The sequence below is a fragment of the Miscanthus floridulus genome, chromosome 7 (assembly GCF_019320115.1).
Source record: "Miscanthus floridulus cultivar M001 chromosome 7, ASM1932011v1, whole genome shotgun sequence".
Taxonomy (NCBI): Eukaryota; Viridiplantae; Streptophyta; class Magnoliopsida; order Poales; family Poaceae; genus Miscanthus; species Miscanthus floridulus.
Genome location: NC_089586.1, coordinates 101,807,652 through 101,826,640, shown reverse-complemented (window position 1 = coordinate 101,826,640; position 18,989 = coordinate 101,807,652). Strand labels below are relative to the sequence as shown.

General features: G+C 45.1%; 1 protein-coding gene across 1 annotated transcript; it reads left to right on the top strand.

The window, feature by feature from the left end:
• Positions 1-18,180: 18,180 nt before the first annotated feature.
• Positions 18,181-18,989, top strand: LOC136467448 (putative lipid-binding protein AIR1). Its single transcript, XM_066466159.1, has one exon. It carries the CDS (start codon positions 18,246-18,248, stop codon positions 18,630-18,632), a length of 387 nt encoding a protein of 128 aa, XP_066322256.1. The 5' UTR covers positions 18,181-18,245; the 3' UTR covers positions 18,633-18,989.

Sequence of the window (18,989 nt, the reverse complement as noted above, 5' to 3'; positions counted from 1 at the left end):
TGCTTCCCAACAAAAGCTCAGCCTAGTAGACGACATTGCGAATGATGCGTAACTCCTGGGTCGGCCCAAATACCTAACGATATGCTAGAAGGGTGATCCAATCTCCGACCAGAAGGCCTGGCCAAGAGGAACGGCACCCACTTCTGACTTCGGCCCGCCTCTCCGACCAAAAGGCCTAGCCGAGAAGGAACAACGCTCGCTTCTAACTCTGGCCCACCTCTTCAACCGGAAGGCCTAGCCAAAGAGGAACGTTGCTCGCTTTCGACTCTGACCCACCTCTCTGACCGAAAGGCCTAGCTAAATGCCGCTTCTGACTCTGACCCGCCTCTCTGACCGAGGATGTATTGAACCTATGCTTATAGCTCGGCTCCAACTGGCATAGTTGGAGCCGACTGGGACCAACCAACTGGGGACACTCGCTCAGTGAGGACCTAGGAAACAGACAGAGCAAGTAAGGCAGGACGCTCAAGTCAACCGCAATGCCAAGGACCGTACCATGTACACCTACAGTACCGACATGACATGTCAAAAGGGTGCCCTGCAACCTTCCAGGCATGTTAGAACCCAAGCAGTGTTGTGGGCACCGACGCTTTACCCTACAGTGTTATGGGAGCCATCAATCCCGATAATAGGTAAACACGGTAAGACCCCCCACATGCCTCTAGGCATCAATGGTGTTATGGGCGCCATCATTTGCCATACATGGTGAATGCGGTAGAAACCTCCCACATGCGTCTGACATAAACAACATTGTGAGCACCTACCATCATCTCATACCCGACAGCGTGTGCAACAAGACTTAGTAGAATACATACTCTCTCTCTCTCTCACTTGTAAGGCCATCCCCTTCATCTATAAAAGGGGATACGCTCTCTCCCAACAAAAGGATGATCAATCACATAGAGCGCATGCTCGAATACTTAGCGCATATAGGAGCTCCCATCACTCTCGACCCTTCAGTCCAGAGTCCGACCAGGCCTCTTACACCCTCCATCTTTCTCCCTCTCATTTGTAACCCCACAACAAACTTCGAGCACCTAGGCTTAGGAATAAAGTCACTGACCGACTCAAACTGAATGTAGGACACGTTGCCTGAACTAGTATAAACCTTATGTCATTGAGTGCTAGGCCACATCCGATCACAACGTATGGCAAAACTATAAATATTTACGTGTTGGTCACTTTTTGCCCCGACAGCATAGGACAGTAAACTTTTTATGCTAGCCCCACCATGCAGTGTGAAAGAAATCAAGAATCCATATGAGTCACACGTGTTGCATGCAAAAATATGGATCCGTGTTTAGAGCTGCTTCCACTTGAGCTATAAATAAAAAGCCACAAACAGCACAAAGCAGCTAAACACCAAACTTCTCTACCATGTGCCACGGCCACCAAAGCACTTCTCCAGATTCTAGAAACTAAGGTTGTGTTTGGTTAAGCTAGAAAGTGTCTCTGTTGCTAAAAAGTAGAATGTCAAACCAAACTGATGGAACCTGAAGCTACATTTTCATAAGTGGCGCTTTCACATAATATAATTTTCACAACACCTTAAACCCTCGCTGCCTTTTGCTTTCTGCTGCTCCAAATAGGCGTTTCAAGGGAAATGAGAGAGGGTAGCCTGACCCATCCCAAACCTACCTAACACTAGCCCCTGGCACCGCCTTTACCCCCACCGCCGCCGGCAGTGCCGGCGTCCGCCGCCCCCTTCCCTCACCCACCCCCTCCTCCTCTTCCCTCGCAAGCTCCACTTGGGACCACATCTCCCCAACACATCAACCTCCCAAATCCACTCCTCCCTCTCTGACCTCACTGGCGCAGGCAGCCACGGCTAGCTCCACCTCCCCCGCCGTCCCCTCCCCTACCCCACCCCTACCCCTCCCTCCCCATGAGCCACCATCTCCCAGCCATGCGGCTCCTCACCAACCTCGCTGGCGTAGGCTACTGCCCCGGCCACGGTAGGCGCCTTCGCACCTCCCTCCGCCGCTAGAGCCTGGCACCGCCGCCATGGCCTCCCAACTCATCAGAGCCGACGCTGGCGCACCACAGCTCATAGAGGAAGTTGGCTCCTATGGGGGCAGGCCCTGGGTAGATGGTTCCACAAACGCCGATGGTGGCGAGGCCACCACACGGCAATAGCAGCAGCCGCCACGGTCTGTGACTCCACCGCCACCACCCATGTCTCTGTGCTATGGTCGAGATGCTACCGATGCCCCCAGCTCACCCACCCTCTCTCTAGACGCAGCTCCGTTCTACCCGAGTGGCCCCATAGGTGGGCACCCAAAGCACCGCCGGTGGGCGAACACCGATGGTGACGAGTCATACGATGACCACCCTACCAGCTACCTAGACGCTGCTCGTTGCCTGGCGAAGCCAGTCACTGCGTCCCTGCCGCACACCCAGACTCATCCAATCGTGATTCTAGGCCGTGGCAAAGCGGAGGCGGGTCGATAGGGTCATGGGCCAAGGTAGGGAAAATGTAGTCGGCCGTGCCCACAACTGGTGTGTGGCCTGCCTACTCGGCCAGTTGATGTCCACATCCCAGCATGCCAGTGCCTTGGCCATCGTGGGCGGGTCTCCACCCCCAACGCCGATGGGTGGTGAGAGATCCTCCCTCGGCAGGAGGCGAAACCTACAACCGCTTCGGCTGAGCCTTGCCACGACGCAAAGCATCCTCTAGAGACCCAGAAGGTACCCCCGGAGCTTCACGGCAAATGCTTCAACTGCCTTTCCTACTCGCACCGGGTAGCGACTTGCCGATTGCTACAACGTTGCCTGTGCTGCCATGGTTTTGGCCATGTCGCCAGGGACTGTAGGCGGCCTAGGCATGTTGTGGCATCGGCGATGATGGGTGGCAACCGACCATGGCACCCCGCTTGTGGCATCAACCCGTCAGCCTCCCAGCATGTGCCCCACACGGTTGGAGCTACGTCGAGTGCGGCTAGGGGCAGCGGCGGAGGGCGTCGATGTCGGAGACGCCAGAGACGTTGACGACGATCGAGGAGGGATGGCAATGCTACGACAATAACCTCTGTTGCCGCCATCGACCGTGCTATCCGGGAAGGTCACGACGAGCCGACTAGTGAGACGTGCCATATATGGGGCCTCTCCGAGCTTGATCCGTTGTTGCTCTCACCATACCTAGACTCCACACACGCCACGCGTGAAGTTTCGAAGGACCCGATGCTGGAGGAGGTTGTAGCCTCGTTCACAGCCACTAGTGCCAGCACCTGCGCCAATTCGATGATGGTCTCCCACCCGGCTTAGTTGGCAGCGGACTTGGTTCCACTGCCACTTCACGACGATCAGTCTTAGGTCACGCCACCTCAGGACACATAGACCACCTCAGGAGCTGACGCGCCTGTGCATGACGAGGTTGGTGGTCCACCTGACTTTGGTCTGACCGAGCCCAAGGCGGTTGCAGACATGTTCAGTACGTCACCTCGGGAGGACCGTGCGGTAGATGTCAGCGACAGCTTCGCTGCATGCCATCTCAAGAGCTTCACCAGGCGCGTGCTAAAGCATGACTCTCCGCTTATTCGTGAGCCTATCAAGCAGCCTCCTGCTAAGCTGGTGTTGCCGTGGCGGAGCAGGTGGTTGGCGGCTCGGAGCCTCTCTCAGTACCTGCTTCCAAGCGAGGTGAGGTGCTGATCATATAGCGTATGGGTCGAACCAAGGGTCCATCAACGCCACCCGAGTTGGAGCTGGAGGCCTTTGACAAGATCTTCGACAGCAACCTGATTGCGTCCAACGTTGAAGCGTTGGAAGCGCTCTTCCTAGACGATGGAAAGGGCTCATCCAGGCATCCGCGAAGATGCAAGGCCACCTCCTAGGTCGTACCGCTGCGTCGGTTTTGATTATTTTCTATTTATGTAATATCGAAACCAGAGGTCTTTTGCTAGGATGGTGCAGCTACGACTATTTTAGGTCGACCTCCTCCATCGCTCGATAGAGGCGCATTGTCTGTATGTTTAAACTCTTCTTATTAATACACAATGATACACAAATCTTTTGCGTATTTGAGAAAAAGAAACATTTAGACTTTTCTTTTTAAACTTTAATGGCTATAAACTTGTAGGAGGGCTCCATACTTTCGGTGGCAGATAGGAAGGGCTCGACCTCGATCGACCCGGTTCTAGATCCAACCCTGGTAGGTTTCATACAACTTATAGTTTTCCACAACACATAGGTCACCTAAGTTTTTTCACAGTTAACAGTTCACGGCTGAACCAGACTCTAAGTTAAGTGGTGTACAAGCTAAGAGCCACTCAACCGCCTCCTCTCTTCCTAATCCATGAATATAATGAGCAGCTAATGCGTCACTCTCCCCCATGCACACTACACGCCTCTTCGCCGCCTCTCTGCCCCATCCATGCTTGCACTGCTTTGCCACCTCTATCCTTTCCCCATGAGCTAACAAGCGTCATTCCTCCACCATCTCCCTCTCCTGCACCCAAGATCTGCACTACTCGTGGTTCATTCTTCCTCCAGCATGTCTGCTCGAGAGATCGCCTCTACCTAATATCTCCTCCACGTACCACCTTCTCCAGTCTCCACCTAAGACACCGTTTGTCCCAAATATGCTGGCACGACATCAAAGAAGAAGGGAAGCATATAGTGGATCAATCCAAACTGCACAACTCCTCGTCGTTGAGAATGAATCTCATTCAGTGAAGAGTTGCCCCGGCGTACCTTCTACGCCTATTCAACCAGAGTTGACATGTGGGGTTACACTCCCATATATCAATGCCAATGTAAAGGTAAAAAACATTAAGACCCGCCAAACATGTAGCTTTTTATTAAGGCCAGTCTCAGTGGGGTTTCATCTCACTGTTTTCAGGACTTCCGTGTAACCTAACCAACTGATCTATGATCAATTCGCAAGACATCCATATGTTGAAAACAGTGTAGACAAGTTTTATCCCCATATAGAAGTCATTTCATCCCATGAAACTTTTATTATATCTCTCTTCATCAATACTATGCCACATCAGCTGCTCATGAAACCCCATCGAGACTGACCTAAAGAGAGCTTCATGTGTAGTTCTCCAATGAGCTGCTTCTATGGGCAATCAACAAAGGTCCTATGTACTTCTGTTTATATAACTTGTTTTAGTTGAATACTTGCGTCAATATGTGATCATACTTACATTATTTTTGTGATTGAGCAGATTTCTGAAGCTAACCTTTGATTATTTAGACAAACCTTACCAATGTTGGATGACTGATCCATGCATGAAATAAAGTAATGTTTTAAGATGTAACAGAGGGCATAAGCCAATAAAAAGACAAAATTAAGCGAGTATATTAGGAGGTGCTTGCGAGTTGCAACCATGCTCAAAATTGTTCAATTATTTAGATAGAAAATACAGTCTCTGGGGTGTGCACTAATATAATTAAATATCAGGCATCTACACACAGCTATCCTAATGCTAACAGTATAATTGTAAATAATCCATTGGTGGTCCATGATTCCAGGTTTGGGTCCATGGCAATTCAAAATGAACTCTCTCTCTGTGACAATAGTTGATGAAGCACACTCTATGGCGGCAATCAGCAAAAGACGAAAAACCAGCGGGCGATGAACTCATTCAGCCTCACTGTCTAACAACTGCAACGCGACTAGCTACGCGATGACACATATAGGACAGTAAACTTTTTGTGCCGGACCCACCATGCAGCGCGAAAGAAATCAAGAATCGATATGAGCCACACACGTATATGCATGCAAAAATATCTGACGATGAACACTTAGCTAATTAAACCCACGCGTCGTATATGACTTTGCCTTTTTTTATTTTTGCAGCAATAATGTACAGTTGCACACAGCACACAATGTCACGGGTCGTTGTTGTTATCGGCAGCTAGGGAAACCAATAACTGTGCTGATGAGTGTTCGTCGGTTTCAAATCAATATGTTGGGAAGGTTCCAGAAGAATTCCCACCACCACAAGTGATCGGGCTCTGGCTATAGCAAAAATGTTCCGGTTGGCTGGCTGCCTTCGGCTGGTCAGCTTCGGTTGGCTGGCTGCCTTTTTTTACAACCGGAGTAGTGTTTTTCTTTTATTAAATTTTAACATAAACAGTGTTTTTAAGCTGCTGTAGCAGCGCCAGCCGAACACTTTCTTCGTCGGTAGACGACTCGTCCACATCTCGGCCTAGTCCCTAGTGCCGCCAGCAGGCCCTATATTATAACCTAGCTAGTGCCACCGCAGCCTGTTTCTTTGGTCCATCCATCTCTCGTGTACAATGTACTCTTCATTTTAAATTACATTACATATATTTCTTTTTATATTGTTATTCTTAGATAATGAAAAAACATTCGGCTTCACGCACCCAAAGGAGAAATAATCAGATCACAGTATTACAACTTAGCACTCCATACGACTGGATGGACTTTACAAAATAAACATGACTCGTATCTGAATTATATAGAAATAAATGGCCATCCATGCGAGAATAAAAATGCTTTGCCATAATCTTCAACTTACGGTATGCCTCAGGCACAAGCTCTTCGTGATCCTCGCACCACTATTGCAATGGAACTCTAGACAATTTCTTAGGGTTTAGTCTAGGGTTTAGGGTTCTTCCAGCCTTTGTTACTTAACTTGCGATAAGTCATCGGAGACCAACGTAACAAAAAAGGGTAAGTACCTAACTTTCAACCAAATAAGTGTGAATGGAGATGTTCACAATTTTTTGCATCAGCGAAAAAAAGATCTTAGTGTTGTGGAAATTGATTTTAAGACTTGATATTTGCTCAAAAGTACATAGAAGTAACTTCATGTTTTTTGCTTGTTCAATATCATGGTCTAAAAATAACACAATGCATCTGCATATATTGTATGATAGATAAACCATTATCAACCAAGTGAGGCGTTGCCCCTTTAAATTGTCCATCCGCTTTGGCTCTAGCAATGATGATTGCCAACATATCCACCACAATATATGTTAAATAGAATGGGGAATAGAGGATCACCTTGTTGGAGCCCTTTCTTTTTTTGAAAGTATGAACCTAACTGATTGTTAACCTTGATATAGATAATTCTAATTTTGTTCTCAGTTAAACTAGTTTAATTTTAACTAAGTTAAATGAAAAATGGATGAAAAGCTAGCACAATAAATTAGTTTTATAAAATCAAAGTTATGTATTGATAATACATTTGTTTGATATTAAAAATATTAATATATTTGTTTTTTAGAATTTTTTTTACCAAGAATAAAACTAAAAGGATCTATAGATTGGGATGAAGGGGTAGGTTTTCAGGGTTTAATTAAATTGAACATTTGAACCCGTTAGCTTGTCCTTTGCCTCGATATGCTAGTGGCGGTGAAGGCAATTCTCATATTTTTGGTCCACCTCCCTCTCCTGCTCTGGCGAGAGATCGCCCGTGGTGTGTTATATATATTACTCCCATTGTTCTAAACTATAGGTTATTCTATCTTTATTCTAAATCAAACTAGTCTAACCTTGACCAATTTTAGTAGAAAATAGATCAATATCTAGCGCATCAAATTTATTTCATTAAATTAACTTGCAACATGTATTTTAGTTCATTTATTCGTTTTGTAAATGTTAATCTATTTGTGTATAATTTTTGTAAAGTTAGAGAAGTTTGTCTTAGGACACAAAACTAAAATGACCTACAAAATTTGGAACAAATGGACGAGTAGGGATGATTAAGTTATAATAAAGTTTTCAAATTGTCATATGCTTCGATCGTGTGGTGGCGGCTGGTCTCACAGTTTTTACTAACTTTTTATTTGAATATCTCCATGCCGGCTTGTACTATGAGCCAACACAGACATCGTTTTCATCATGCCGTCTGTGCATCCAGCACCGATAGCCGTGAGAATCCACACTACTACACAAAGCATTTTTAGGGGCGGCTGGTAACCCTTTATAGGGGCGGTTTGGCCAGCCGCCCCTACCGAACCGTCTCTACAAATCATGCATTTGTAGAGGCGGTTCTCAGGCCGCCCTTACAAATCTATTTGTAAGGGCGGTCGGTGATTGAGCCGCCCCTAAAAATCGATTTGTAGGGGCGGCTGGCATGACGAACCGCCCCTACAAATCTATTTGTAGGGGCGGCTCAATCATCAACCGCCCCTACAAATCTATTTGTAGGGGCGGCTGTAGTGCCAGCCGCCTCTATAATACCTGTTTGTAGGGGCGGTTCAATCTAGAACCGCCCCTACAGTACGTTTTCCCGCAAAAAAAAATTAAATTTACAATTCAAATTCGACCAGAACTGTTTGTTTCCGCGTATTCCATCCAGCGTTCGCGTTGCCGAACGCTCCGCGACCAACGTTCCGAACAGCGTTCGTGTTGCCGAACACCCCGCGACCAACGTTCCGAACGCGACTACCAGCACAATAGTATTATATAAACTACAATTACAAGTCCAATTCGTAAGGATATATACAATCCATCATTTAATATACAAATTTCATAAACATTGTTATCAACGTCCTAGAGCTAGCCTTTCAGTCTCACGAAGGTGTTGGTACTGAGGATTTGTACCTAAGTCAGACTCTCGGTCATGGTAGGCGCCTTTGACGTGTACAATCTGGTCCAATATGAAGTTGCAAAGGTCATCGACGAGCTCTAAGAGTTGGTCATCCTTGTATGGGTCTTTTTTCATTCCTTTCTCTTCTCTCCACTACAAGAGAACAAGTTTCGGTTTAATATTTCATACCATGTACGAAGTTTTTATACTACTGATGAAGAGGTTCAAACTTACCCTTAAGGGGTGTCTCCTGTAGACACTGGTGTTACTCATCATAGAACATATATAGTATCCACAATGTACACTCCCAGGCCTCTGCTTGGGGCACTGTGTGTTTTGCATATGAAAATGTTAGGTAATGCTTTTGATAGCCATGTAACGGAGTACTGAAGAAATAAGTTACACTTACCGCACATAGTGTTTTTATAGCCAGCTTTTCCTTCCTCGCTGGATCATGCCTTCCGTGATGATGAGTGACATAGAACCTAAATGCCCTGTTTGAATTATTTTAGCAAATATAACTTGTTAGTATCCATAAGTGAACGTTACAAGTATGTATACAAACATATAAGCTAATGAGGATTGTCGATATGTATACGTCTTGAGAATCGATATGAAGTCTTTGTATGTCACCGGGTCCTTATCTATTGAATCAAAGACCCATGCCATGCTCCTCCCGACATCGACGGCTATACAAATCCAGTGGTTGCTGCATGGATTTAATCATAGAACTAGATAAGCTCTTTTGCATCGAATAAAATATATCGAACAAAGCTTTAAGTATATAGTTGAACTTACTCGAAGTTGTATGGTAGCCATATAGTAGAGTGTTGTTGTAGATTTTTGAAAGCCAGAGCAATGTATGCCGCAACCTTAAGGGACTCTTCCTTTAGTTTCGCTGTACGGATGCGCTCTTTCTCCCGAAGAGTCTTTGCAACAGCTAGCTCTTTGGCATCCAATGTCCACTGGTTAGGGTAATTAAAATTTGGTTGGGCTATAGCTTGAGGGTCTACATACCCGGCTTTCAGACTTGGCATTTGTTTGACAATGTGCACTTGCATTCTACAAATCACGGTGTTGGTTAGTTACAACAAAATTCAAAGATTATATTCATATCATATCGGGAGGACAAGGACTTACAAGCACCACATGCGAATTAGATTCATCTCCATTTCTCCCAGGTGAAAGCATGTGTGCATGTCATTGAAGTCAAAGACAATTTTCTCGGCTGGGCTTCCAAATGTGCCGGTGGGAAAGCATGCTTGTACAAGATCTATGCTCATTGGGAGAACACGCAAGTACCAATCATGGAACCTTCTCATTCCAAGTGGTAGGCGCTGGATGTCCCGGTTTGGTATAAAGGGCTTGCCTCTTTCATATGTTTTTGGGCAATCCTTTGACCATTTGATGTCATCAACATTTGGATACTGCTTTGCAATTTGGTGGAGTTTGCTAGTTATGGTCTCCTCAGAACCCCGTTCTGGGACTTGTTTAACTTGGTTCTCAGGCTTGAACTGGTCATGTGAATACCACTTGGACACCGACGAGACGTATTTCACCGAAACATAAACTGGCCTTATGTTGATTGGAATCTTCTTTCAAAGTTCCCATTCAGGCACGTCCTCGTCTTCTTGTGCATCACCTTTTTCAGGAGGCACTCGTTGTTCATGTATCTGTTGTGCTTGTTGGGAAGACTGTGGCATCTCATCATGCACTTGCTTGGTACGAGCTAGAGAAGGTTGTGGCATCTCATCAGGCACATGCTCGCTAGAAGGCAGGGAAGAATGTGGCATCTCTGGTACGTGGTGGTCACAAGACGGTGAAAATATCTCCCTAACCTCAACAACTCGCTCCAAATTTGGGAGAGGGGGAGGCGGCGAAGAAGCAGTCAATATAATGTCCTGTTTGTGCCAGAGGATGAACTGCCCAATAATGTCTTCGAGTAACACCAGCCCCTCGGGAGTTGCGTAGTCTATCCTCCACTGCATGAACTTAGGCTTCACGGTATGCACCTCGACCCTAGTGTAGTCCAGCGGTATCTTATTATTGTGGTGTAAGCCACCGGGAGGATGTGCCACACCCATTGCCACCTCCATCACAGTGTTCTGTCGGCCGCTTAGAAACACCAAGGTGCAACTAGTTGGTTCCCGTATGCGATCGACGGGGGTTGAGGCTGTAGTGGAACCTTGGCTGCTAGGAACTTTCAGAGGGCTGCCAACTAATGCCAGTTCTCCTGGCGGCGTCACTAACATCCGTGGCTCCGTAGACAGTCCTTGCTCCTCCAGCGCCTTCGCAACTAGAGCCTTCACTTGAAGCTCAAGACTAGTCTCCCGGTCTTGGCCATGTTTCTTGTACATGTGCCTATCCTCTTCGAATCCTTGCTTCCAGGTCATCCTTTTCCCTAGCCCCCCGGTGTGGCATGTGTGCTCCTTGTTTCCCAAGCCAAGGCTAAGCTCGTCCCTCTCTCTGGAAGGATTGAAGGAGCCCTTCTCCTTGTCTTCAACATATTTCAGTATCCTTGATACCGCCTCTTAGGTCTCCGGCTTATCAAACTTAAGATTACTACCGGATGTTTCTGTACTCCTCGCATATATCCAGTTCCTTGAGTGTACCTTCAGATTCATCACATCGATATTCCCAGTAGCTGTGGCCTCTTCATTCATCTTCCTAAACTGCTCTTCCTTGGCATAGTAGCCACCGGGGCCTAGATGATTGTGGTGTTTGTTCCTCTTCGCCAGCTCGGTGTTACGGGCTCTGAGCTCCAATGCCTCCGGTGAAGTCTTCTGAGCCACGAGCTCCTCCCATTGACTAGTAATTATTTTGCTGAACTCTTTGAAGGGAGTTAACCCCTTTTGGATATACTTCGTATTGAGCTCCGACCTCCAACATCAGAATACCTCTCCCATCATCCTGAAAGCATTTTTTTTACCAGTTCATGCTTACCCTCTGGAAATCTAAAATTGACCCTCAGGTGCATATCCCATAGTTCATTCTTTTTGTTCTCTGGTGCCTCTTTCCAGTTAGAGATTGCTGGGTTCAATTTATCTCTTATTAGGGCCCCGACCGCATTACGGAATCGTCCTCTTAATTCCTTCGGCTCAAGGACCTCCCCTGCTGGCCTGACCTCCGTTATCACATAGCATGCCTTATCTAGATATAGATTTCCTTTTCTATCCCCTCATTTCCTCTTAGGCTTGGTAGTCATGGTTGTGTCTTCAGGTTGTGGAGCAGAGGCATCGTGACCCGTCTCTGTGGCTGTTGCCTCTACTCTCCTTTCCTCTACTCCGTCTTGTCCAGCGAGATGTCGCGGATGTCGATGTTGTCTTTTCCAAGTTTCAGGAGGGACCTGTATATACGACAGGTCAAAGTGTTAGCAGAGGTAACACAGCCAAAGCTTTAGCAAAATTTACAAGCTAAGGCTTTCTCTCTACCTCCTCGTTTGGGTCAAAGTCTTTGTCCAAATCTTCCTCCGTTAGCCTCCTTCTGGCTTCACGTGGGAAAGGATCCTCGGGACTTACATATCCCTCTTCTGAGTCATCATCAGCATCATCCTCTTCTTCTTCGCCTTCAGCAGCCTCTCCTTCGGGGCCTTCCTCCTCGTCACACTGCTCCTGAGTAAGCATCACTTCTAGATCATTTTGTACCTCCTTATTGAACTGTTCCTGAGTAAGCTGGTCCTCTAGTGCTTGCTCCTCAAGGGTTGGCTGCTCATCATGCTCGGGGCATCGGGCTGCACTGTCTGGTGTTCGTGACATTATTTCGTGTTTTGTTCTAATAGATGCAATAAAGTGTGCTTTAGGTACGCGAGAAGGTATAAAAAATCAAAAAGGTCTATAAACCAAAGTAGTCCAATAAAACAACAATATATAAAAAAACGAGAAGTAGCAGTGGTAGAGGCCTCAGAAACATGTCAAACATCATCTGATCTTGAACTTGGAGCATCAAGGCATCATAACAGAGAAGAGAGGAGAAGGTAATGTAGGGGCGGCTGCTAATGATGCCAAGTTCCTCACAAGTTCTTGATCATCAGCTCATATTCCATATAATGTATGGACTTGGACAATTTCATCATCGGCAAAACAAAGGAGAGGAGAGGAGAGGGGAGATTTGGCAAAAAAGCAACAGCTGCTTAACAAACATAGAGAGGAAAAGGTGTAAAAAAAGCAGCTGCTGCTTCCCAAACATAGAGGATAGAAAAGGTGACAAAAATAGAGGAGAGGGGAGATTTGACAAAAAAAGCAGGCGCTGCTTCCAAAAAAAGCAACAGCTGCCATACTGACTTAACATCATATGCTTAATATCTTCCGAACCTAATAGATAGATCGGAAAATCAGAAGTAGTAGACAGTAGTAGTAGGGAAGTAGTATAAGTAGTTGACAGAAGTACAAGTAGTTGATAGAAGATAGAAGTAGAAGTAGTAAACAGTAGTAGTAAGGAAGTAGTAGAAGTAGAAAAAAAAGCAACAATTGCTTAGGAGAGGAGAGGAGTAGAGTGGAGTAGAGGAGAGTAGTAGTAGAAGAGGAGTGGTAGAGTAGTAGGAGAAGAGCAGGAGGACACTATAGTAGTAGAGTAGCAGCCAGCAGCAAGGGAAGAGAGTAGAGTAGCAGCCAGCTAGTAGGAGTAGGAGTAGCTAGCAGTAGCAAGTAGAGTAGTAGTAGTTCAGTATAGTAGAGAGTAGTACAGTAGGATAGTAGTATAGCAGTAATAGGTATGTAGTGAAATGCTACAACCAATCATATAAGTGAAATGCTACAGTCAAGATCTGGAACCTGAAATGGCTAGCTACTACTAATTTGAATATGTAGTAAGAATCGACTGCTTGCACTTGATAAATATGAGCTTATTTTAATGCCATATAACAATCTGATTTGAATATGTATGATTCACTTGCAATGTTGTTAGCAATGTCAAATGGCCTATTTAGAAACTTATTTTATTCACTTCTCAAATATTTAAAATTGAAAGGCTCAATTACTAACCACTCAAACATTGATATGAAACTAACCTACAACTAACCATCCACCAACGGGCCAAGCATCCATGCAGTTCAAGCTAAAAAGAGACTAATATAAGAAACAAACAGCTACAAAAAAACACAACAGCTAAGCATGGAACAAATTATAAAGGTAGATTGTTGTATCATGAAAATGACATTGCACAGGAAATGAAAACCACACTAAACTCAGCTAGCTACTACAAATCATGAAATCAGATGCTGTGCAATGGGTTTTCAATTAAACATTGGTAGAATTGGGTTTTAAGCACACTACAACAATTTGATTTCACAAATGCAACTGATCCAAAACACTAGCCAATGCAACTTGCCGTAGCACTCATATACAAAGAGTGCAAAGAGCTCACTGGCCATGATGATGAGAGGTCACTGCTGCTAATTGAGCAATTGAAGGAAAAAAACAGTGCAAAGAGCTGGAAGAAAGCATCAGCACACTCACCGGATAGATAATGCACACTAGCTTATATATGGACATCTCCTAAATACTCCAGATCATGAATACCAAGCCCTCCATATTGTAGTGGCATTTTGACTCGATTCCAGAAACCAGACAGTTTCCACCATTTGCTTTTTCTTGAACAAGTCATTTTTCTCTTGATTAATCAAGTCCATAGATTCGCTGTTCTCTGCGACTAAGTTTTGTTTGTTCTAGCTTTAAATATAATATATATAGTAGATGTATTGTACATTAACTCATGGTAAACTGTATGTGATTATTAGTTAATAATAACAAGTACTGATTCTTGGTATATTTTCATATGACACAGTGTTTCATATCTGCCTCCAAACTGTCTAACCTAATTCATATTAGTCCCAGCATGCTAGTTGCTTCAACAGTTGAGGCATAAATGAAGAATGATCATATATGATTTCTGTACAACGCCACTATTAGTAATCAAGTAAACACAACCAGTTAATTGAATGATATGCATTCAGATTGTTGGCCTTAGTCTCTTGTATGCTTAGCATACAATGAATAGCTATGATCTATACGTGTATATCTGTAGTAACCAATGGCTGTCTGAAAACATAGGACATATTGTGAGGAGGATCAGTTTGCTTCTATGCAAAATTTGTGATTTTTTCTGTATATTCTAGTACTAAAGAAATCAGGACTAATTCTTTTTTCCATCAGAAGTACTCCTTGTGGAAATCAAAGCGGGTTCCTGTTTTGTGGCTCATGTCTAAGTGATAGTTTCTTTAGTTCTTTGGCAAGTGTAGGTTTCCCACAGTAATTCATAGATAATTAAGCTAGTGTGCATTATCTATCTTTGTTAACCAGTAAAGCAAGTATATACACATCATAAAAATATACACATGATTGACTATAAGTAGAAACTGTTAGTTTAGTTTGTCAACCAGTAAATCAAGTATATACACATATCAAACCATCAGTTTTGATAGAGGCAAAGCTACAACACAAAATATATACAACCAAATTGGACCAGACAGCGGCATGGATTTAGTAGACCATGGCGAAACTACAGAGGTGGGTAGCAGGAGATGTACCTCGGCAAGATTATTTAGCTATTGGCCGAGCCGCTCTCCACCAGTACCACGGCCGCTCTCCTCCAGTACCGCGGTCGTACCCAGGCGGCGGAGTCGCGCCGTGGCCGTGGCCGAGCATGGGGACGTGGCCCTCGTCTTCGCGCCGTTGGCCGGTCGGAAACCCTAGCGTCGCCGGCCGGTCGGAAACCCTAGGGCGGGGAGCAGGCGCGTGGGTGCGGAGATGGGGCGCGCGGGTGCGGAGATGGGGCGTGCGGGTGTGGGGAGGGGGCGCGGGCGGCGTCGGGACACCGCCGGCCGGTCAGAAACCCTAGGGCGGGGAGCAGGCGCACGGGTGCGGAGATGGGGCAGCCTGACGGCGTCGGAGGAAGAAGAGAGCGCCCAACAGGCTAACACCCGTGCGCCCTTCAATTTATACTCGAGACGATTTCTAGGAGCGGTTCCTGATCTAGCCGCCCCTATAAATACATTTCTAGGGGCGGTTCCTGATCCAGCCGCCCCTACAAATGCATTTCTAGGGGCGGTTCCTGATCCAGCCGCCTATACAAATGCATTTCTATTTTTTTTAATTATTAATTCTGTATTTTTTATATCATAAAAACACAAAGTAATATAAAAATAATTGTGTATATGCACAAATATAATATTTTGTATTATTATATATATGAAGAAATATATATATAAATAATTGTAGTCAAAACAATATAGAAAACAAAAAAAAACAAAAATTAAAAATTTGAATTTTAAAACTTCGACTATAATTTTATGACATTAAATGAAATAAAATGAAAATGTTGTAAAAATAAAAGTTGTATAACTCATCAACATGTACAACTTTTATTTTGGTCATCTTGTCATGTGACTTTGTTTGAACGATTCAAATTTTGAAATTCAAACAATTTAAACTTGAAACAATATTTTGAAAGAGTAAATGATTTCAGATGAAAAACTTATGAATACCAAAGTTGTAGAACTCATCAATATGTACAACTTTTATTTTGATCATATTTTTATTTGACCAAATTTTAATAGTTGAAATTTTGAATTTCACTAAATGGCAACTTCATCTTTTACAACAATAACAAAACAAACATTAAAGGACTACTTATTCAGATATATATAAAAATAAAACAAATTAATAATTACTTGAGAATAATTGTATATACTTCAGATATATATGAATATAAATCTAATATAATTACATAAAGCATACAAACACACCATGGTAAAAGAAAATTAATTAACGGCCCATTTATCCATAAATAATTAAAATACATATTTATTGATTACAATAAATAATTTCAAAGACAACAATTAGCAAGAATTATACTTTACCCAATATCTTTCATACAAACCCTAGTCCAATTTCATCAAACATAAATTTACAAAAACGAAATTAATAAAAAAACTAAACCCTAGATCTAGATCCATATGCACATGAAATATCCATAAAACTAACTAATTGTTCAATAAAATTAAGAAACATGAACCAAATAAGGGTATGATCTTGTTCACCTCCCTAATTTACCCTAGTACATTCAAAAGTTGGTTCTAATTTGCTTTATAAATAGCTCAAGCACCATAGAAGAGAGAGAAAAACAAAACTCTAATTACTCACTAACCAACCATTAAAACTTAAAAAAAGTATGGAATAGCATTTTCTTACCTTCTACAATCTCTCCACCAAAGGATTTGAGACCAAAACCTTTCCCCCTTAGTAGAGCAATTTTTGGGAGGTGCCCAAGGCCTCTCCATCTTTTTTTCACGGGTTGGAATGAGTGACCCGAGGAGGAAGAAGGTGCTGCATCTGTTTTATATGGGAGGCATTTGTAGGGGCGGCTGGTGATTGAGCCGCCCCTACAAATCGGTGTTATAAATATGGGGCCATTTGTAGGGGCGGCTCAATCACCAACCGCCCCTACAAATAGCATTTCCAGGGGCGGCTGGTGATTAAGCCGCCCCTACAAATCAGACCACATTTGTAGAGGCGGCTCGTAACACTAGCCGCCTCTGCTGTTCCATTTGTAGGGGCGGCTGGTGTCTGGGGACCCGAGCACGCCACTGTAGGGGCGGCTCCATCACCAGCCGCCCCTACAAAAAAAAATCGAACCGTTGCTAAAAATCATTTTTTACGTAGTGCCATGTCGTTGCTCTTATATTACTACTTATTTCAAAAATAAATCGACACGATAAAGAGTCAAAAGCTAACGTTGATGAGGTGCTGTGTGTAGTGGTGAACCTACATGTGCAGCTAGGAGCTAGCATGGGTGGTCGTCGCTTGGTCCATGCGGTCGTACTCATGTATACTCTCCGCCTCCGCCATCACGTACGTCTCGATCTCTCCCGGCCAGTCTCCCACACTCCGGTGTCATGAGCAGTGAATCACGGGGAGGCAGAGCATGCAGCCGCCGCGCCAGCCACACCAGCCACCGCGTTCATAGATCCCTGACGAAAGTGATCCAGCGAGGTGGCGACGTTGATGCCTGCGATCCTGCCTCTAGCGGGTCAGGGGCACAGCTGGGGCCAGAAGACTGGCCGGCATGGGGATTGGGGAGATGGCCCATTGCCACTTTGGCAGGCAGCACAGCCGGGCGAGCTGCGTCCCACTGGAGCCTGCTTGTGACTGCCATTCTGGCTTGCCAGTTGCCACATGCATCAAAACTCCAAACACAACGTTTCACCGCCCGCCCAATACCCATGAACCAGCTCATTACCTCTCCACACGACATGGGTGTCCCTGCGTTTGCAAGTTGCATTGCATTGGTTACCTGCGTGCTGTCGGTCTTCTACTGTACGTTGCTGTACAGTTACCATTGAGCGATTAACATTTTTATGCACATTTTGTAGTATATAAAGTTTCTTTCAGGTCAAACTAAATTACGTACTACGTTGTATTGCCAAAACGCCAGCGAAACCTAACTAGAAATTTGCAAACATGCATGTGTGCATATGAGCACAATTCTAAATCATTAAGAGACATGCATGCGTTGCTGTAGTGTTGTACTTTTGTTTGCGGCCGGTTGTGTATATTGTTCTAGTCCGGCAAGCAGCTAAGTGCTATGTGTAGTTACAACGAAGTAAATAGGATTTCCCGAGAACCTCCGGTTCTTCCCTATGAATACCCTCCTCCTGAGCTCATTCCCATCCAGTTGCACCCAGCGCTAGCTCCTCACAACAAGCATCCCTGCGCTAGCTAGCTGTTGGGGTTTTCAGCCGCCATGGCATCGTCCAAGGCCTTGTTCCTCGTGGCCCTCATCCTGCTCCTCTTCGCAGTGGCCAACGCCTGCGGCGGCGGCTGCCCGACGCCAACGCCACCAACTCCGACGCCGCCGTCACCTTCAACCGGCGGCAAGTGCCCCAAGCACGCGCTCAAGTTCGCGGCGTGCGCCAACGTGCTGGGCCTCGTCAGCGCCGAGGTCGGCCACCCGCCCGCCGAGCCGTGCTGCAGCATCCTCGGCGGCCTCGCGGACCTGGAGGCCGCCGTCTGCCTCTGCACCGCTATCAAGGCCAACGTGCTCGGCATCACCATCGACATCCCTGTCAAGCTCAGCCTCATTGTCAACTACTGTGGCAAGAACCTCCCCAGTGGCTTCATATGCGCCTGATGGCCCTGATATACTCTGATACCTGCCCGTGATGACGTACTTCGTGCATGCACTGGCTTTCTCCTACCTTTTTCTTTTGTCTGCTTTGCTTTGTTATGTTGGTTCTGAATGTAGAACTACTCTAGACAATCAAGTGTGGGTCAAATGTGTGTGTTTTACTACTGCATATCTCCTTTTTTTGTTTTGATTGATCATGCGTGCTTGGTTTTTTTTTTTTTTTGAGTGAAGTGTGCCTATTAAATATGGAGATTATTCTCCAAGGTCTAGGCTAGGAACTGCATGCAGTGCTATTGGTGTATGTTTCCTATACATTGTTTAGTTACTGCTTGTAACCCTCGATTCCAAGGGAACTGTACG